Here is a 22,283-nt window from a genome sequence, read left to right as displayed (position 1 = left end):
CTTCTGCCAATCTATAGGTCTGATATCCTGTCCCTTGTCTTGCACATTCAGCCAATGTTTGTATTTTCCTGTGGCCTTTCCTGCCCTTCCTATAATGGTGGCTTCCCTCCATTCACTCGTCCCTTCTGGCATATATGTCATTCTAGTCCCAACTTTCGGGAGTTGACCTTTGGGATAAATGGCCTTATCTGGATCGTCACTATCACGTCCACGCTCAGTCAGCCCATTAACTGCCACAATCTGTTGCTCGCAAAGGTCCGACATATGTGCATGCGTTGTACATGGTGCATCATTAGTGTCCATCATTTGTTCAGATTCTGTCAATGTATAATCAGTGCCAATAAGCCATGAGGAATGTACTCTAATGGTCTGGTTGCCATGTTTCATAATCACCATTATGTCATCAGTGCCTATAACTTTTCCTGGGCCTCTCCATTCTTTCTGCGCTTCTCTTTAGTAATACACCATATCCTCGGTATCAAAATTCTTTTCTGAAGGCTTGATTTGATATCTCAAAGCTCTCCTGAGATTTTCTGAAACTTGAGCCTTAATAAATGCTCTTCTCCCTGCATGCATGGCATTCAAATGTTCCACAAACATTGAACTAATTGTAGTCCCATCTAAAGCCAGGGGATGATCCCACATTACCAAAGGTATTTTTGGGTTCCTGCCATAACCTAATTGATAGGGGCTGTAACCCGCAACCATTTGAAGCGTGTTTTTCACATGTACTGCCCACGTCAGAACAGTAGTCAATTTACAATTTGGCTGGTTGGTTAAAATTTTTAGTAGCATTTCATCAATCACGGCATGATTTCTCTCACAAATCTCATTACTAAAAGGACTTTCTGCTGCCATGTGCATTGCTACAATATTGATATTTTCACACATACTCCTGAACTCATCATTGGCAAATTCTCCTCCATTGTCAGTTAGAAACCTAGCCGGTGCTCCCAGTTCCATTCCTATCCACCTTTCTATTTCTTGTCCACTATTACTTTTTTGTCTTTACTATAAATTACTGTCGACAGACTGAATCTAGTCACTACGTCTATAAAGTTTAAAGAAAAATGTTTTTGTCTTTATCCCATACCTTCTACTATGCAACGCATAGTGATACTTTGAGTCACATCGGAAACACTTGTTGACCACCCCTTGGTTTTTCCTGGGGTTCATCCTTCTGCCATAATTACCCAATTCCTGCTGTTATTTATAGCTACCAAAAGGGTCTCTATCTTCATTTGTTTTGTACTTCCTTGTGTACTAACGTTTGGGCCCATACTTGAACGGTCTCAAAATGCTGCTAGCATTGTATCCTCCACCTTCAGTGTCACCACTGAACAGCCCATCTGCACCATGAAAGCGGCTGGAAAGGAATGTTTTCTGAAAAAGTTTTTTAGGGCGTCAGACATCTGATCAAAAAGCATATCTTTTTCTTTGAAACTAACTCCAGTTAAGACCAAGAGCCTATCCATGTTCGATATCCTAGCACAATCCAACAATTTGAAGGCAAGTATTGATCTAGGAATATCCAAGCAGAATTGCTGCAACCTTGCATGTAGTCGGTTAAACTCCAGAATATATTATTCTGTGGAAGAACCATCCATTTTTGTAAATTTTTCAAAGTCCGACCATGCCTCATAGGCACTCAATAAGTCATCTTTCATATAAATTTTATCCATAAATTTCAAGAGATTGTCCAAATGATGAGCCACTAGCTCCGCGAACACTTTTCCCCTGATCTTGCTCCTGGCAGGAAGTGCAAGTACAAGGGCTAGTCCTTCCATCCTGTTTGGGAAAGACGTACCCCATGTCCATAGATCAACTTCATTCTTCCATTGATCGTAAGGTTTGGCTTCACAAAACAGCGGTGGAAAATCATATACAGACACATTACACTTGGTTTCAGTCATCTTTCTTCAAAAGAAAAGCTTCAATTTACAGCCTTCTGAAAAAACAACTCCAATTCTTATCTCCTGTCTGAAAACAAATCTTAATCTCCAATCTTCACTTTCAGGCAACCATCCTCTGCTACCAATGCTAGAGAAACTTCCAAGCCTCTTTGTGAAGAAGACATGGGAACTAGGATGCTTTGGTGGAGATTGTTCATTGTTTGTCACAGAGTTGACTTCTGCTCTTCTAACAACACCCACAGCCAGTGCTGGTTGGCTCTTCTCTTTATATACACACTTGAATACAATTAACAAATTGACACCCAACACCCGTACACGCCATTATCTTGAACTACCATGTATTTATCATCTATGAACAGAACTTCAGACCCTAACACAGCCATCCGGAGTCCCAGCCAATGACTGAGGCTGTCACCAAGGAGGGTGAGGGTGCCACCCCTTATGGGCAGCCATCGTCATCATCATCGGCCTTTTAGGTCCCTCTGACTGAGGGCCCATCTATGCAACAGGGCCCAGTAATGGAGGCCCTGCAATGACGCCAATGCAGCAGCTTCTGGAGGTACCCCCAACCACCCCCGCCCCCAACACCTCTATGACAAGGACACTGCCACGTGCATCTCAGCCACAACCAGTGACAAGTGAGTAGGCTGCCTCCACCTCCTCTAAGGCTAGAAGGGGAGCATCACGTAGAAGTAGTAGAGAGCAGAGGTCACCGGGTCGAACAGAGCACTGAGTGTGGCACTGAGGAGTCTAAAACATGTAACTGTGCACTGTCATTTTGAGTAACATGTAAATATTGACGCATAGAGCCACACGTGTGAGTCTTCTTTTATGAATGGCGGTACAGGAAAACAGGGATGAAATGGTTAAGCGGAGCAAGGGCCCGTGAACGGTGACAGTGAAACCTCTTGGCAGACGTGCATCCTTCACTGACAGTAAGTGTTGAGCTGTTCCAGGCTGCAGCTTCAATGGAAGTGCTCTCACAGGCATCTCAAAGAGAGATTCATACAATGCCATTCCTCCTGAGCCAAAGGGACTTGCTGAAACAAGCCTGAATCAAATGATAACAAGAAATGCTGGAAATACTCAGCAGGTCTGGCAGCATCTGTGGAGAGAGAAGCAGAGTTAACGTTTCAGGTCAGTGACCCTTCATCAGAACTGTCTGGGGAGCTTTGGTGCATTGCTGCAGCGCATATTGTAGCAGGTACACACTGCTGCCACTGTGTGTTGGTGGTGGAGGGAGTGAATGTTCCTGGATGGGGTGCCAGTCAAGTGGGCTGCTTTGTCCTGGATGGTGTTGAGCTTCTTGAGTGTTGTTGGAGCTGCACCCATCCAGGCAAGTGGAAAGTATTCCATCAAACTCCTGAATTGTGCCTTGTAGATGGTGGACAGGCTTTGGGGAGTCAGTAGGTGAGTTACTCGACACAGGATTCCCAGCCTCTGACCTGATCTTATAGCCACTGTATTTATACGGCTGGTCCAGTTCAGTTTCTGGTAACCCCCAGCATGTTGATAGTTGGAGATTCAGCGATCCTAATGCCATTGAATGTCAAGGGGAGATGGTTAGATTCTCTCTTGTTTGAGACAGTCATTACCTGGCACTTGTTGCTTACCAGCCCAAGCCTGGATATTGTCCAGGTCTTGCTGCATTTCTATACAGACTGCTTCAGTATCTGAGGAGTCGCGAATGGTGCGGAACACTGTGCAATCATCAGCGAACATCCCCACTTCTGACCTTATGATGGAGGGTAGGTCATTGATGAAGCAGCTGAAGATGGTTGGGCTGAGGACACTGCTCTGAGGAACTCCTGCAGTGATGTCCTGGAGCAGAAATGATTGACCGCCGACAACCACAACCAACTTCTTTTACGCTAGATATAACTTCAACCAGCGGAGAGTTTTCTCCCGATTCCCATTGACACCAGTTTTGCCAGGGCTCCTTGATGCCAGACCCAGTCAAATGCTGCCTTGCTCTCATGGGCAGTCACTCTTACCTCACCTCTTGAGTTCAGCTCTTTTGTCCATGTTTGAACCAAGGCTGTAATGATGTTAGGAGCTGAGTGGCCCTGGCGGAACCTAAACTGAGCATCAATGAGCAGTTTATTGCGAAGCAAGTGCCACTTGACAGCACTGTCTATGACACCTTCCATCACTTTACTGATGATTGAGAGTAGACTGTCACAATGTTGGGGGTTTACTACAGGCCTCCCAACAGCCAGCGGGAGGTAGAGGAGCAGATATGTAGACAGATTTTGGAAAGATGTAAAGGTAACAGGGTTGTGATTTTAACTTCCCCTATATTGACTGGAACTCACTTAGTGCTAGGGCCTGGATGGGGCAGAATTTGTGAGGAGCATCCAGGAGGGCTTCTTGAAACAGTATGCAGATAGTCCAACTAGGGATGGGGCCATTCTGGACCTGGTATTGGGGAATGAGCCTGGCCAGGTGGTCGAAGTTTCAGTGGGGGAGCATTTTGGGAGCAGTGACCATAATTCCATAAGTTTTAAGGTACTTGTGGATAAGGATAAGAGTAGTCCTCGGGTGAAGGTGCTAAATTGGGGGAAGGCTAATTATAACAATATTAGACAGGAATTGAAGAATTTAGATTGGGGGCGGCTATTTGAGGGTAAATCAACATCTGACATGTGGGAGTCTTTCAAACGTCAGCTGATTAGAATCCAGAACCAGCATGTTCCTGTGAGGAAGAAAGACAAGTTTGGCAAGTTTCGGGAAGCTTGGATAACGCGGGATATTGCGAGCCTCGTCAAAAAGAAAAAGGAAGCATTCGTAAGGGCTGGAAGGCTAGGAACAGGCGAATCATTTGAGGAATATAAAGACAGTAGGAAGGAACTTAAGCAAGGAGTTAGGAGGGCTAAAAGGGGTCATGAAAAGTCATTGGATTAACGAAAATCCCAAAGCTTTTTATACGCATATAAAGAGCAAGAGAAAGGGAAAGGGTTGGCCCACTCAAGGACAGAGATGGGAATCTATGTGTGGAGCCAGAGGAAATGGGCGAGGTGCTAAATGAGTACTTTGCATCAGTATTCACCAAAGAGAAGGACTTGGTGGATGATGAGCCGAGGGAAGGAAGTGTAGATAGTCTCAGTCATCTCATTATCAAAAAGGAGGAGGTGTTGGGTGTCTTGCAAAGCATTAAGGTAGATAAGTCCCCAGGGCCTGATGGGATCTACCCTAGAATACAGAGGGAGGCAAGGGAGGAAATTGCTGGGGCCTTGACAGAAATCTTTGCATCCTCATTGGCTACAGGTGAGGTCCCAGAGGACTGGAGAATAGCCAATGTTGTTCCTTTGTTTAAGAAGGGTGGCAAGGATAATCCAGGAAATTATAGGCCGGTGAGCCTTACGTCAGTGGTAGGGAAACTATTACAGAGGATTATTCGGGACAGGATTTACTCCCATTTGGAAACAAATGAACTTATTAGCGAGAGACAGCATGGTTTTGTGAAGGGGAGGTCGTGTCTTACTAATTTGATTGAGTTTTTTGAGGAAGTGACAAAGATGATTGATGAAGGAAGGGCAGTGGATGTTGTCTATATGGACTTCAGTAAAGCCTTTGACAAGGTCCCTCATGGCAGACTGGTACAAAAGGTGAAGTCACACGGGATCAGAGGTGAGCTGGCAAGATGGATACAGAACTGGCTCGGTCATAGAAGACAGAGGGTATCAGTGGATGAGTGTTTTTCTGAATGGAGGGATGTGACTAGTGGTGTTCCGCAGGGATCAGTGCTGGGACCTTTGCTGTTTGTAGTATATATAAATGATTTGGAGGAAAATGTAGCTGGTCTGATTAGTAAGTTTGCAGACGACACAAAGGTTGGTGGAGTTGCAGATAATAATCAGGATTGTCAGAGGATACAGCAGGATATAGATCGGTTGGAGAGTTGGGCGGAGAAATGGCAGATGGACTTTAATCCAGACAAATGTGAGGTAATGCATTTTGGAAGGTCTAATGCAGGTGGGAAGTATACAGTAAACGGCAGAACCCTTAGGAGTATTGACAGGCAGAGAGATCTGGGCATACAGATCCACAGGTCACTGAAAGTGGCAACGCAGGTGGATAAGGTAGTCAAGAAGGCATATGGCATGCTTGCCTTCATTGGTCGGGGCACAGAGTATAAAAATTGGCAAGTCATGTTGCAGCTGTACAGAACCTTAGTTAGGCCACACTTAGAATATTGCGTGCAATTCTGGTCGCCACACTACCAGAAGGACGTGGAGGCTTTGGAGAGGGTACAGAGGAGGTTTACCAGGATGTTGCCTGGTCTGGAGGGCATTAGCTATGAGGAGAGGTTGGAAAAACTCAGATTGTTTTCACTGGAACGGCGGAGATGGAGGGGCGACATGATAGAGGTTTACAAAGTTATGAGCGGCATGGACAGAGTGGATAGTCAGAAGCTTTTTCCCAGGGTGGAAGAGTCAGTTACTAGGGGACATAGGTTTAAGTTGTGAGGGGCAAAGTTTAGAGGGGATGTGCGAGGCAAGTTTTTTCACACAGAGGGTGGTGAGTGCCTGGAACTTGCTGCCAGGGGAGGTGGTGGAAGCAGATACGATAGCGACGTTTAAGAGACATCTTGACAAATACATGAATAGGAAGGGAATAGAGGGATATGGACCCCGGAAGTGCAGAAGGTTTTAGTTTAGGCAGGCATCAAGATCGGCGCAGGCTTGGAGCGCCGAATGGCCTGTTCCTGTGCTGTACTGTTCTTTGTTCTTTGATGGGGCGGTAATTGGCCAGGTTGGATTTGTCCTGCTTTTCGTGTACAGGGCATACCTGGGAAATTTTCCACATTGCCAGGTAGATGCCAGTGTTGTAGCTGTACTGGAACAGCTTGGCTAAGGGTGCGGCAAGTTCTGGAGCACAGATCTTCAGTACTATTGCAAGGGCCCATAGCCTCTGCAGTATCCAGTACCTTCAGTCGTTTCTTGCTATCATGTGGAGTGAATCAAATTGGCTGAAGACTGACATCTATGATGCTGGGGACCTTAGCAGGAGGCCGAGATGGATCATCCACTCGGCACTTCTGGCTAAAAATGGATGCAAATGCTTCAGCCTTACCTTATGCACTGATGTGTTAGGCTCCCCCATCATTGAGAATGGGGACATTTGTGGAGCCACCTCCTCCTGTTAGTTGTTTAATTGTCCACCACCATTCACGACTGGATGTGGCAGGACTGCAGAGCTTAGATCTGATCCGTTGGTTGTGGGATCGCTTTGTTTTGTCTGTCGCATGCTGCTGGTGCTGTTTGGCATGCAAGCAGTCCTGGTCTGTAGCTTCACCAGGTTGACACCTCATTTTGAGGTATGCCTTGTGCTGCTCCTGGCATGCTCTCCTGCAGTCTTCATTGAACCAGGGTTGATACCCTGGCTTGATGGTAATGGTAGCGTGGGGGACATGACGGACCATGAGGTTACAAATTGTGGTTGAGTACAATTCTACTGCTGCTGATGGCCCACAGCGCCTCATGGATGCCCAGTTTTGAGTTGCTAGATCTGTTCGAAATCTATCCCGTTGAGCACGGTGGTAGTGCCACACAACACAGTGGAGGGTATCCTCAATGTGAAGACAAGACTTCGTTTCTACAAGGACTGTGCAATGGTCACTCCTACCAATACTGTCATGGACAGATGCATCTGCGACAGGAATATTGGTGAGTACAAGGTCAAGTATGTTTTTCCCTCTTGTTGGTTCCCTCACCACCTGCTGCAGACCCAGTCCAGTAGCTATGTCCTTTAGGACTCAGCCAGCTCAGTCAGTAGAGGTGCTATCGAGCCACACTTGGTAATGGACATTGAATTCCCCCACCCAGAGCACATTCTGTACTCATGCCACCCTCAGTGCTTCCTCCAAGTGGTGGTGTTCAACATGGAGGAGCACTGATTCGTCAGTTGAACGAGGGCAGTAGGTGGTAATCAGCAGGAGGTTTCCTTGGCCATGTTTGACCTGATGCCATGAGACTTCATGGGGTCTAGAGTCGATGTTGAGGAATCCTAGGGCAACTCCCTCCTGACTGTATACCACTGTGCCGCCACCCCTGCTGGGTCTGTCCTGCCACTGGGACAGGATATACCTGGGATGGTAATGGTGGTGTCTGGGACATTGTCTGTAAGGTATGATTCTGTGAGTATGTCCATGTCAGGCTGCTGCTTGACTAGTCTGTGGGATAGCTCTCGCAATTTTGGCACAAGCCCCCAGATGTTAGTAAGGAGGACCTTGCAGGGTCGACAGGGCTGGGTTTGCCGTTGTCATTTCCAGTGCCTTGGTCAATGCCGGGTGGTCTGTCCGGTTTCATTCCTTATTGACCTTGTAGCAGTTTAATACAACTGAATGGCTTGCTAGGCCATTTCAGAGGGCATTTAAGAGTCAGCCACATTGCTGTGGGTCTGGAATCTCATGTAGGCCAGGTAAGGGCAGCAGATTTTCCTTCCCTAATGGACATTAGTGAACCAGATGGATTTTTACGACAATTGATAATAGTTTCATGGCCATAATTAGACTAGCATTTTTAATTCCAGAATTATTAATTGAATTCGAATTCCACAATTTACTGTGGTGGGATTTTGAACCCATGTCCTCAGATCAATACCCTGGGCCGCTGGGTTACCAGTCCAGTGACAATACCACTATGCCACCACCTCCCCGTAATTGCACCGTGACGTGACCCTCAAGCCCCGTGCCGGGCCCGGCCACCTCCCTGTGCAGCGGGCACCTATTTGTTCCGCATCTTTCTTCTCTTCCTCCCACCTCCTGCCCCTCCTCTTCCTCCAATGAGCTGCATCCATCCATCACTTCATCCTCTTCAAAGTCCACACCTCTCTGGAGGGCTATTTTATGGACAGCACAGCAGACCACCACCATGTGTGAGACCCTTGCAGGAGTCTATTGCAGGGTGTCACCCAACCAGTCAAAGCACCGGAACCACATCTTTGGAAGCCCGATGACATGCTCAATGGTTGTCCTAGTAAGCAGATGGCTGTGTTTAGTCTTGGGTTCTCGTAGAGGGGCGAGCAGCCATCTCTTTAAGAGATATCCCTCATCCCCTAAAATCCATCCATGGAATCTGGAGAGTTGAATGAAGAGCTGCGGCAGCCTGGACTGCCAGTGGATGTGGCGAGCGCTTATACGCAGGAAGTTCTTGTGGTCACAGACCAGTTGAACGATGAATCTCACTGGGTGCTTAATTGGTGCCTTGATGGCCACGTGGATGCAACTGATGTTGCCCTGCACCTGGGGGAATAGAGCGATGAAGGCAAAACCCACTGCTCTCTGCATGGCATCATCTTTCTGGAATTGTATACACTACCCAGCTTTTGCGAAAAGGGCATCAGTGACCTGCAAGATGCAGTGGTGCGTGGCCTTTTGCAAGACGCCACCAAGGTAGCCAGCTGATCCTTGGAAGGAGACAGAAGCAAAAACGTTCAAGGCCGCAGTGACTTTAACGGCTCCTAGCAGTGTGGCAAGGTGTAAGGTCTTCCGCAATAAGGGCACAAATCTTCTTGAATAACTGCCTGGAAAGTCAAGTTTTCTCCGGCACGGGTTCTCAGTCATCTCAAGGTAGCTCCGTCAGCTTCCTATGCTGAATATATGGCCTTCATTGCCTTCCTGCTCCTCATCCCTCTCCTCTGTCCTTCCTGCGGAGATGTTGCTCTTCATCGCTACTGGACTCAAAATCTGAGAATCATGCTCCAAATGCCAGCTGCTGCCTTCCTTGTGCGCAGGTGGCCTCCCAATTCTGTTTGGAAGCCTTTTCCCCTTCTCTAATGGCCCCGTGATGCCAGCAGGGTGATGACCCTCTGCGTTGCCCAAGTACTTACTGACCCGCAACCTGCGTTGACCCAATGGCACCTGTGTGCCAATGGCCAAGTCCCCTTCTGTGCCACTCTCCCTTTCCTGGGGTTCACCTAAAACACTGAGCTGGCCATGACTGGCTCCCCACAGTGTATCCACCATCATGCACCTGGTGCATCTCGTGCGCCCCCACCAAAATCTGAACAATTGTGCACTTATGGAGCTCTTTAATGAGCTTAATCACAGTTATCAATGGATCGGGCGGCTTCTTGGGGTTGCCCTCCCTCCACCCTGATGAAACTCGCCAATGCCAGGAAACCAGCATGCCGGCCACAGCCAGTATTTTCATCCACCGCCCGTCTCTGTTTCCTCCCCTGGCTGGACCTGAAAAAGATCCTGCCCGGGGATTGCAATGTTGATTACACCGTGCCTGATCAAGTAGAGGCAGGTTGCACAAAAACTTTGTACTGCCTGCTTATCAACATAAATGTAGCGTGCAGCATGAAACAATTGGTTGCATGTTCAGGAAGGGGCCTAGAAGTGTGCATGGCGAGCACGACATACAGCTAGCCTGCACTTCTTAAAGGCAGCCTACATCTTATAAAGGGGAGGTGCACTAAGGCTACAACAGCTGTTCGAGGAGATATAGTTCCAAGTCAGGATGGTGTGTAGCTTGGAGGGGAACTTGCAGATGGTGGTGTTCCCATACGTCTGCTGCCCTTGTCCTTCTAGCTAGCAAAGGTTGCTGATTTGGAAGGTGCTGTCGAAGGAGCCTTGGTGAGTTGCACATTTGGCAGTGTTAAGAGAGGGCACTAAAGGACCTGCAAGTTACAAAATGGCAGTTTGTGCGTCAAATCAGCATTAGATGCTGTTTGTCGTCATAATCTGCCCACTCTGCAAGCTTCTGGCACACGCACTGCACACCCATGCTTACAATCATGGCACGCTGCACAGGCCATGGCGGAAGTGGCCTGAAGCGGCCCATCGGACATTTTTGGAGCTCCCAGATTCTGCAGCATGGCAGTAGTGATGCTACAAAGCTAAATTTCATGGCTAGGTTGTTCTTTTTGTTGTCTTTATCTCGTTATAGAGTCATTTTCGGCATAGCTGGAGGCTATTTGGCTAATCGAGTCCATGCCGACTCTCCACGGAGCAATCTCGTCAGTCCCAGTACCCCACCCGATCCCCATAGCCCTGCAGATTTATTTCCTTCAAGTACCGATCCAATTTCCTTTGAACTTATTGATTGTCTCTGCATTCACACACTCGTGTGCAGCAAGTTCCAGGTCATTACCACTTACATAGAAACATAGAAAATAGGAGCAGAAGGAGGCCATTCAGCCCATCGAGACTGCTCCCCCAATCATTATGATCATGTCTGATCATCCAACTCAGTAACCTGTTCCCGCTTTCCTCCCATATCCTTTGATCCCTTTCGCCCCAAGAGCTATAACCAACTCCTTCTTGAAAACATACAATGTTTTGGCCTCAACTGCTTTCTGTGGTAGCGAATTCCACAAGCTCACCACTCTCTGGGTGAAGAAATTTCTCCTCATCTCAGTCCTGAAAGGTTTACCCCGTATCCTGAGACTATGACCCCTAGTTCTAGACTCCCCCACCATCGGGAACATCCTTCCTGCATCTACCCTGTCAAGTCCTGTTAGAATTTTATAGGTTTCCATGAGATCCCCCCTCACTCTTCTGACCTCCAGCAAATATAATCCGAACCGACTCAATCTCCCCTTGTACATCAGTCCCGCCATCCTAGGAATCAGTCTGGTAAACCTTCGCTGCACTCCCTCTATAGCAAGAACATCCTTCCTCAGATAAGGAGACCAAAACTGCACACAATATTCCAGGTGTGGCCTCACCAAGGCCCTGTATAATTGCAGCAAGACATCCCTGCTCCTGTACTCGAATCCTCTTGCTATGAAGGCCAACATACCATTTGCCTTTTTTTACTGCCTGTTGCACCTGCATGCTTACCTTCAGCAACTTGTGTACGAGAACACCCAGGTCTCGTTGCATATTCCCCTCTCTCAGTTTATAGCCGTTCAGATAATAATCTGCCTTCCTGTTTTTGCTACCAAAGTGGATAACCTCACATTTATCCACATTATACTGCATCTGCCATGCATTTGCCCGCTTACTCAACTTGTCCAAATCACCCTGAAGCCTCTCTGCATCCTCCTCACAACTCACCATCCCACCAGTTTTGTGTCATCTGCAAATTTGGAGATATTACATTTAGTTCCCTCATCTAAATCATTAATATATATTGTGAATAGCTGGGGTCCTAGCAACGATCCCTGCGGTATCCCACTAGTCACTGCCTGCCATTCGGAAAAAGACCCGTTTATTCCTACTCTTTGTTTCCTATCTGCCAACCAATTTTCTATCCATCGCAATACACTACCCCCAATCCCATGTGCTTTAATTTTACATGCTAATCTCTTACTTGGGATTTTGTCAAAAGCCTTCTGAAAGTCCAAATAAACCACATCCACTGGCTGTCCCTCATCAGCTCTACTAGTTACATCCTCGAAGAAATCTAGTAGATTTGTCAAGCATGATTTGCCTTTCGTAAATCCATGCTGACTCTGTCCGATTCTACCACTGTTCTCCAAGTGCTCTACTGTAAAATCTTTGATAATGGACTCTAGAATTTTTCCCCACTACCGACATCAGCCTGACCGGTCTATAATTCCCTGTTTTCTCTCTACCTCCCTTTTTAAATAGTGGGGTTACATTAGCTACCCTCAAATCTGTAGGAACTGTTCCAGAGTCTATAGAATCTTGCAAGATGACCACCAATGCATCCGCTATTTCTAGGGCCACTCCCTAAGTACTCTGGGATGTAGATTATCAAGCCCTGGGGATTTATTGGCCTTCAATCCCATCAATTTCCCCATCACCATTTCTCTACTAATACTGATTTCCTTCAGTTCCTCCCTCTCACTAAACCCTGTGTTCCCCAACATTTCTGGTTTGATATTTGTGTCCTCCTTTGTGAAGACAGAACCAAAGTGTGCATTTAGTTAGTTAGCCATTTGTTTGTTCCCCATAATAAATTCCCCTGTTTCTGACTGTAAGGGACCTACATTTGTCTTCACCAATCTTTTCCTCTTCACATCCCTATAGAAACTTATAGTCATTTTTTATGTTCCCCGCAAGCTTACACCCGTACTCTATTTTCCCCTTCTTAATCAATCCCTTGGTCCTCATTTGCTGAATTCTAAACTGCTCCCAATCCTCAGGTCTGTTGTTTTTTCTGGCAAATTTGTATGCCTCTTCCTTGGATCTAATGTTATTCTAATTTCCCTTGGAAGTCATGGTTTGGCTACCTTGCCCGTTTTACTTTTGTGCCAGACAGGAATAAACTTGCTGCGTTAAAACATTCTTCCTCACATTCCCCCTGCAATTCTTGCCCAAAACTTTCAATCTGTGTCCCCTTGTCCTTGTACCATCAGTTAATGGGAACAATTTTCCTTATCTAACTTATCTAAGCCTGTCATAATCTTGGACAACTCTATCAAATTTCCCCTCACTCTCCTTTGCTCCAAGAAGAACAACCCCAGCTTTTCCATCCTAACCTTGTAACTAAAATCCCCCATCCCTGAAATCATTCTGATAAATCTCCTCTGCACCCTCTCAAGGACCTCTCATCCTTCCTAAAGTGTGGTGACCAGAACTGGACGCAATGCTCTAGTTGGAGCCTAACCAGAACTTTATGAAGGTTCAGCAAAATGTCACTGATTTTGTACTCTATGCCTCTATTTATGAAGGCTAAGGTCCCATATGCTTTGCTAACCACTCTCTCAATATGTCCTATCACCTTCAAAGATAGATGCACATGTACCTCAGGTCCTTCTGTTCCTGCACACTCTTTAGAACTGCACCATTAAGCCTATATTGCCTCAACCTATCCCTTCTTCCAAAATGTATCACCTCATACTTGGCTGTATTAAATTCCATCTGCCACACGTCTGCCCATTCTGCTAGCCTATCTATGTCCTGTTGCAGGTGGTTTGTATTATCCTCACTGTTTGCCAATCCTCCAAGTTTGGTATCATAGGCAAATTTTGAAATTCAAGTCATTTATATTTAGCAAAAAAGCAGTGATTCTTGGGAACACCACTGTCTACCATCCTCCAGTCTGAAAAGTAACTAAGATGACTCGTTGTTTTCTGTCCTTAAGCCAATATTTTACCAATATTACGCTCCTATTCTATGAGCCTCAATTTTGTTAACCAGCCTTTTATGTGGTACTTTATCAAACACTTTCTTAAAATCTCTCGACAACATATAGACAACATCCATCACATTCTGGTCTGGGCCTATCTTTGACTCCAATCCCACAGCAATGCCATTACTCTTAATTGCCCTCTGAAGTAGCCTGGCAAGCTATTCAGTTGTATGAGAACAACTAGAGACTGGTAATAAATAACTATGTTCAAGATGCTCTCTCTCTCTAAATTATTGCTGTGATGAATTCTTTTGCAAGTTAAAGCCACAAAGCTTTACTGTAACGTTATTACAAAGATAAGAAGGAAGCCATGGGGGTATAGGATACAACCAGTAGCTCAAATAAATTTTCCAGAGTTCTCAGGTACATAATAACATACTCTGAGGCTCATCAGCCATTCAATTCAAGTCTCTGAACGATCAGTTGATTGCACTGTGCAAATCCTGCACGTGAATTAAAATATCACAATTAGGTGACACCATAATTCTTTAAGTGAAACAAAGGTTGAGTTTTAAAAGACTAGATTGCAGTTTGAAGGGAAGACTGAGGGAGGAGAACAGTTCCACAAGTGCTGGGAGGTCCTGAGAAAGAATGTGTTAGACAAGGAGCTGGTGCAATGAGTCTTGATATTAACACTGACAGGATGCAAGGAGGAGGAAGAGTGGGAAGGGTGGTGGATTTGGAAGTCAGGAGGAACAAGAGTGGAGAATATAAAGGAGCACTGACCAAAAGAGAATTGATAAAACAGAGACAGGAACAGTTGGAGTGAGAGTAAGAGGTTTTAAAAAAACATCATTTCAACAAAGGTCTTCCTGTCCTGTTAGAATTTGACTGTTCTCTGTTAAGACTATTGTGCTTTGCGATTCTGTATCAGTTGCAAGTCAAGGACAATTTCATTTCTCCAGAGGCTGTCTTGTATTTGTTGATAATCACTGCAGTGATTCAGCAATCAGCATAGAAAGTCACAGCATGAACAAGACAACAGAGCCCATTTCAAAGTGCACCAAAGGAGCAGCTTTATCTAAACTGGGGCTCAAGACTGCCTGAAATTGGTTGTGGAATTCCAGATGATAAGCTGCTCACACTGGCAGTCCGCTCTCCGATAGCGCCTGACAGGCAGTCTTGAGCCCCATTTTAGATAAAGCTGCTCCTTTGGTGCACTTTCGTCTTGTTTCATGCTGTGACTTTCTATGCTGATTGCTGAATCACTGCAGTGATTATCAACAATAAATTTGGATGGCAGGACCTACCCTCACCTCACTATTCAGCCCACACTTCCATCCCCTGCCCACCCTCCCCCCACTGGATTGCCATATGTAAATGGCAGCAGGGATATGGGGGAGGGGGAGGGGCAGGGCCTGGATCCTCAGCAGACTTCCCTCCCATCTGCTTCGGTTACCACACTTCCCAAGAAACTGTGAAAAAAGTACCAGTAGGTCCCCAGGAAGTGGCAGTACATTTCATGGATGGTGAGGGCCTTATTATGACCTCCTATGCCTTTATTCTGCTCCGCAGCACTTGCCTGCTGAAAACCGCAGCATCTGCTGAGGCATCTAGTGGGACATAGTTTCCGGTATTCAGGGTGTGACTACCAGGCCTCCGCTACCTTCCTGCCTGTAAGGAGTTCCACCCTGGTGGAACACACCGCTGAGAAGAGAATCGTGGGCCTGAGTGACAGTAAGGCCAATCGAACATGAGATATTGCATCCCAGTGCACTCCTATTCCAATCTGACATCCACATTTTCACTTTTCAGTAGGCAATCGAAATGATGATCAGGAGCGGGAATCCTGGCTGATTATTCCCCTACCCCGCCCTAACCACATCAGAGATCAAAGCCCAGACCTGCTGGCTCATGTTTCAGCTGGAGATTACACCTACAAACTCAGGGACACCGAGGGGTAACAAAATCCCTTCTGAGTTGGAAATTTGAACAAAGTGCAGTGGGCAGCGAACAATACAACTACATGCTCCTGGCCCTGCAGCAGTCAATACAGGTCACAAGCTGTTGCCTACCATATAACATCTTATAGGGATCCTGGGTCACACTTCCTGCCTCCACTCTCCCACCATCCCCTCACACTTCCTGGCTCCACTGACCTCCTCGCCCCACCTCCACTTTCACCAACCCCCCTCAGTCATCCAGCCTTCATGCTCTGCCTACCCGCTTCACCTGCCCAGATCTACTCTCCCCCACACCCCTCACCTTCATTCACCCCCACCCCTTCCCTCTCTCACCCTTCCTGGCACCATTCTCCCCCTACTCCCCTCACTCTTCCTGCCTCCACTCAGATCCTTCTTACCCACTGCATTCCTCCACTCACCTCCTCTTTATGCCTCCACTCACCTCTCCCATATGCCTCCATTCACCTCCTCCTGCCTGCCTTCCCCTCCCCTTCCTCCTCCCTACCCCACTGACCTGATTGTAGAGTGCACAGATGTGCAGAGCGGTGTTCCCTGAGGCATTCTGAGTGCTCATGTCTGCTCCATAAAACAACAGGTGTTCCAGATGTTGCACGTGTCCATACCGACAGGCCTGAGTCAGAACAAGAGACAGTTTTAGCTGCGGCATTGCATTACCGATTTCTTTTTTTGATCATTCATTCGGGCTCCTGGTGTCACTGGCAAAACTGGCTTTTACTGCCCATCCCTAGACTTCCTCTTACAACTGAGTGGCTTGATAGGTCACTTCAGAGTACAGTTAAGAGTCAATCACGTTGATGTGGAACTGGAATCACATATAAGTAAGAAGAACAACAACTTGCATTTATATAGCACCTTTAACATTGTAAAACAAGTGCTTCATAGGAGCATAATCAGGCAAAAATTGACACTGAGCCAAAGATAGAGATATTAGGACAGATGACTAAAAGCTTGGTCAAAGAGGTAGGTTTTAAGGAATGTCTTAAAAGAGGAGAGAGAGGTGGAGAGGCAGAGAGGTTTAGGGAAGGAATCCCAGAGTTTAGCACCTAGGCAGCTGAAGGAATAACTGCCAATAGGAGGGTGAAGGGAGTGGCAGATGCTCAAGAAGCGAAAGTTGGAGGAATGCAGGGTTTTCAAAGGATTGTTGGACTGGGAGAGGTTACAGAGGTAGGGAGCAGTGAGACTATGGGGGGATTATAACATGAGGATGAAAATTTTAAAATCAAAGTATTTGTGGACCAGGAACCAATATAGGTCAGCAAGCACAGGGGTGATGGGTGAATGGGATGGCAGGTTTCCTTCCCTAAAGGACATTAATGGTGGTGAAAAGGCTAAAGGTTGAAACAAAATCAATATTTTATGCTTTTTCTTATAATCCAGAAAACAAAAGAAGCTGTTTGTGAGATGTCACTGAGATTTGGTATCAATGGAGATATTGGGCCAATTTCCCCCTGCTTTACACCCCAGAAAATTTCTTTGGGACAAAGCAGAAGGAAAAGCATATCAAGTCTCCACTCCCTTTGAGCTTTAGCTTGGAACGGACACAGGCATTCAAGTGCAATGCTAAGGAGGCTGGAGTGCTGCCAACACACCTCTGCCTCATCTTTTTGAATTTGAGCTTTGAAGGTTTATCTCAGGACCTCAGATTGGAAGGCATACGAAGGAACTACTAGTAACCTCCTTGCATCATCTGACAGGTGGGTCATTCAGGCCTGAAAGATTTCTGGCTGCTGTGTGGACAGAAGTCAAAAGGTCTCAAAGGCAGAGACTACCCAGACCTCCCCCTGCTTTTGGGTGAAAAGTCCTCCAGGGACACTGGTATGTTGGAGGTACATTAGGACTTTGGTAATGACCTGAACCTGCAAACACAAGTATGGTCAGGTCCCTCTGGAGCTCTCTGCCTGATGGAGAAGGAGGTAAACTCATACTTTCAAAGAGCCTGATGTCCTGTCTTTAACCTCCCATCCCCACTCCAGCAGAGTCTGAAGACTCCTGCTGTGAGCAATCACGGGGGGATAGGCAGGCTGTGTTGCTGTCTTTCCGAGCTATTACCTGACCATCCATGTGTGCAATGGCACCCCATTTGAAGTGAAATGGCCAGTACATTCTGTCTCCTGCCAGCCAATGGATAGTTTTACCTGATGGATTTCCTGCCAGCCATTCTCGTCCATGCAACCCACATTAGCATGGTCATGCAGAATCAGTTCACAGCAATAAGGGTCTCCTCCCACCATCGAACTGTGGTACAAAGGCGTTAAACCCCGACTGTCCTTATAATCTGGAGAAGCGCCCAAATCCAACAGGGTCTGTGCAAAAGAGACAAGCACAAGATGCTTACTATAGGATGTATAGTCACACAGCACATTTACTGTCGAATGGACAGTCACAGCTCGGTTACCGTAGGATCAAGCTACAAGGCATGGTTACTGTATGATTTGCAGTCATACAGCACGTACAGCAACACAGAATGGTTACTGTAGGATGTACAGTCACACACAGTGGTTATTATAGAATGTAGTCACACAGATTGTTTAAAAGAAAGAAAGACTTGCATTTATATAGCACTTTTCATGACCACCAGATGTCTCAAAGCACTTTACAGCCAATGAAGTATTTTATTGATGTAATGCAGGAAATGCGGCAGCCAGTATGCGCACAGCAAACTCACAAAAACAGCAATGTTATATGATCTGTTTTTGTGGTGTTGACTGAGGGATAAATATTGGCCAGGACACCAGGGATAATTCCCTTGCTCTTCTTCAAAATCGTACCATAGGATTTTTTACATCCACCCAAGCAAGTTTAACATCTCAGCCAAAAGACTATCAGCCTTGATTTTTATGCTGAAGCCTAGGACTTGAACCCAGAACCTTGTGACTCAGAGGCAAGAGTTCTACCAACTGAACCACAGCTGACATGCCGTAGGAGGTAGAGTCAGAGTGATTATTATAGGGTTTACAAGTTGCACAGAGTGATTATTATAGGACACAGTTGCACAGCATGGTTACTGTGAGATGTACAGTTACACAGAGTGGTTACTTTAAGATGTAGTCACACACTATGGTTACTGTAAGATGAACAGTCAGGGTGATTAATATAGGGTGTAGTTGCAGAGCGTGGTTACGGGAGGGTATACAAGTCACACAGAGTGGTTAAAGTTATAATGTAGGAAACATGACAGCCGAATTGCACAAAGCAACATCTCAGGGATTTTATAGGCTAGGTCCACAGAAACTGTTTTCTCTGCAGGGGAATCCCTACAGAGGAATTTGGGGCACAATCCTAAAATTAGAGGTAGGCCATTCATTGTGTTTAATTTGGTGGGCACCAACTGGGGATTCAGTTGTGCCCCTATAAATGGACACAGACTGAAACTATGGTTGTTGAGTTTGGATGTGCATACTTGCAACTCTGTAAATGAATGCTTATAAAAGTGGATAAAGATTGGCTCAAGTTCAATCCTTCACCAACTACCATCCACAAGATGCACTGTAGCAACACACCAAGGCTCCTGAGACAGCACCTTCCAAACCCGCGACCTCTACCAACTAGAAGGACAAGGGCAGCAAATGCATGGGAACATCACCACCTGCAAGTTCCCCTCCAAGTCACACACCATCCGGACTTGGAACTATAGTGCCATTCCTTCACTGGCGCTGGGTCAAAATCCTGGAACTCCCTTCCTAACAGCACTGTGTGTATACCTACCTCACATGGACTGTAGCGGTTCAAGAAGACAGCTCACCACCACCTTCTCAAGGACAATTAGGGATGGGTAATAAACGCTGGCCTAGCCAGCGACGGCAACATCCCATGAATGAATTTTTTAAAAATGGCTTTCTGGAGTGCAACAAGGAGTGAAATCAGGAATAATTTTTCTACTGAAAAGGCAGACTAGATCTGGAACTCTTTTCCCCAAAAGACTGTGGATGCTGGGTCAATTGAAAGTTTCAAGATTGAGATCAATAGATTTTTTTATAATGCAATAATACAAGAACACAAGGAATAGGAGCAGGAGTAGACCGAATGGCCCATCGAGCTAGCTCCGCCATTCAATATGATCATCGCTGATCTTAGACTTCAATTCCACTTCCCTTCCCGCTCGCCCTATCCCTTGATTCCGAGAGACCAAAAATCTGTCTATCCCAGCCTTAAATGTATTCAACAATGAAGCATCCAAAACCCTCTGGGGTAGAGAATTCCAATGATTCACAACCTTTTGAGTGAAGTAATTTCTGCTCATCTCAGTCCTAAATGATCGGCCCCTTATCCTGAGACTGTGCCCCTGTAAATTAAGTGATATGAAGCAGAAGCAGATGAATGGAGATGAGATAACAGATCAGATCATGATCTAATACAATGGTGGAACAGGCTCAAGGGGCTGAACGGCCTACAGTTGTTCCTGTGTTTACACAATGAGATAATGACAAGATAATCTGTTTTTGGAGTTGGTCGAGTGATAAACATTGACTAGGAAACAACAGAGAACACCCCTGCATTTCTTCAAATAGGGATCTTCTACTTGAGTCCGAGAGGGCTGATGGGACCGCAGTTTATCATCTCACATGAAAGACAGCAGCTCCAGCAGTGCAGCACTTCCTCAGTACTGCACTGAAGTGTCAGTTTAGATTATGGACGCAGGTCCTGGGTAGGGATTGAACCCATTACCTTCTGACTCAGAGGTGAGGGTGCACCACTGAGCCAAGTTCACACAACATACACATAACATCAATAAAAATGAAGCCACAATGCAGTGTTAGACACACCTTAGTATCTCTGAGTCACCACTTGACCAGTTCAGCTCTCCATGGGCAGTGCGGTGCATCAATCCAGTTCCTTTTTCCCAATTTTCTCCCCTTGGATCTTGAATGTGCTGACTTCCGTTGCATATGCTTTTACAATTCTAAGCCACACTTTCATCCCTTCCCTAAGCAGCCATACTTAAGTGTAAGCCTAGACAATATGAGTTGATAGGGTATTTGCTTCTGAACAGCATCACAGCAGGCCCCGATCCTGTACTCATGTGATAATCACAAACCTTTCTGCAGGAGCCACTGGGCAGTGAACAGGAGCAGCAACTGTGGCTGATTTTCCCTCTCGCTAACCCTGATGTCACACCACAGTGACCAGGAGCAGGAATTACAGCTGATTTTCCCTCTCTCTAACCGTGACATCATTGGACAGTGATCAGGAGCAGAAACTCTGGCTGATTTCCCCTCTCTCTAAGCCTGAAGTCACTGGGCAGTGATCAGGAGCAGGATCACTGACTGATTTATTCCTCCCCTCATGCAGTAGCATCCTCTACTTCTGCATCGGTAAAGTCTAGCCTGATGATGTGCATATTAAATTTTCTCTGTTGCTTAGTTTTAGCTAAAACACATTACATCCAAGCAAATTTTTCCAACAGCTTGTAAAGATGTGGCAATATTAATCTCTTAGTTCTGTGATTGTCTGTTCATTGGGTCAATTCTGTTGGAACAAATTTAGCCATGTGCCTGCTCATGGTTTACCCTCCATACCCTTCCCCCCACTGGCTATCTTCCCATGATGAGTGGAGTTACTCAACCATGTCACTGCACTTCAGTGAACTCATCACTGTACTGCAAATGGAATACAATTCAAAAGACATTTATAGAACAATGTCCCAATTCCACTCTGATCCCATTCCAGTCCATTAAGCCCCCAGTGATGTGCATTCAATTTAATAAATTCTCCCTTTAGTAAACCTACTAAAGCATAGGATGGATACAGAGTAAAGCTCCCTCTACACTGTTCCATCTAAACCCCCCAGAGCCTACTAAAGCATTGGATGGATACAGAGTAAAGCTCCCTCTACACTGTTCCATCAAAACCCCCCAGATCAGGTATAGCATGGGTTAGATACAGAGTTCCCTTTACTCTGTCCCATTAATTGGGGTCTCTACATTCTTTATCTTGTTTCAGGACTCCCCATGGGTTGGAACAAGGCTTCCTTCTGCCATGGGTAACATAAAATTGCATCTGGACATCCTCCCAGGATTGAAGCAGTTGAGGGCAGTATGATGAAGAAAGGCCGACAGGTAACTGTCTTCTTTTTAATCACACGTCTACATAGATTTTGAGGCCTGGATGCCAGGCTCTGGGATAAATAGTGAATAGTTGAGGCCCCAATACAGATCCCTGGCGTCCTTCAGTGAGTGTCTCAACTATTCACTATATTTATTAATGACTTAGATGATGGGAAACAGCGACACACATCCAAATCTGCCGATCACACAACAGGCAGTATTTTAAGCAGTGTAGACGGGGCAATAAAATTATGAAGAGATATTAACAGATTAAGTTAATGGACAACGCTGTGGCAAATGGATTTCAGTATAGACAGTTAGGCAATAAAGTATAGATCAGAGTACTTT

At 46.0% G+C, this 22,283-nt stretch overlaps 1 protein-coding gene across 15 annotated transcripts in view; it reads right to left on the bottom strand.

Moving 5' to 3' along the window:
- shank3a (SH3 and multiple ankyrin repeat domains 3a) overlaps window positions 1-22,283 on the bottom strand; it is a 1,286,992-nt gene that overhangs the window by 828,493 nt on the left and 436,216 nt on the right. For all 15 annotated transcript variants that reach the window (XR_010977672.1, XR_010977671.1, XR_010977670.1 and 12 more), the window contains 2 exons: window positions 18,027-18,194; window positions 16,385-16,501 (listed from right to left, as the gene is read on the bottom strand). Coding sequence is in view for 12 of the 15 variants with exons in the window: in XM_068059355.1 (XP_067915456.1) it covers window positions 16,385-16,501; window positions 18,027-18,194 (285 nt within the window). In the remaining 3 variants the exon portion in view is untranslated. The remainder of the gene's footprint in view (window positions 1-16,384; window positions 16,502-18,026; window positions 18,195-22,283) is intronic.

The sequence above is a fragment of the Heterodontus francisci genome, chromosome 27 (assembly GCF_036365525.1).
Source record: "Heterodontus francisci isolate sHetFra1 chromosome 27, sHetFra1.hap1, whole genome shotgun sequence".
Classification (NCBI taxonomy): Eukaryota; Metazoa; Chordata; class Chondrichthyes; order Heterodontiformes; family Heterodontidae; genus Heterodontus; species Heterodontus francisci.
The sequence above is the reverse complement of the archived record's forward strand: the minus strand, read 5'-3'. Positions and strand labels throughout refer to the sequence as shown.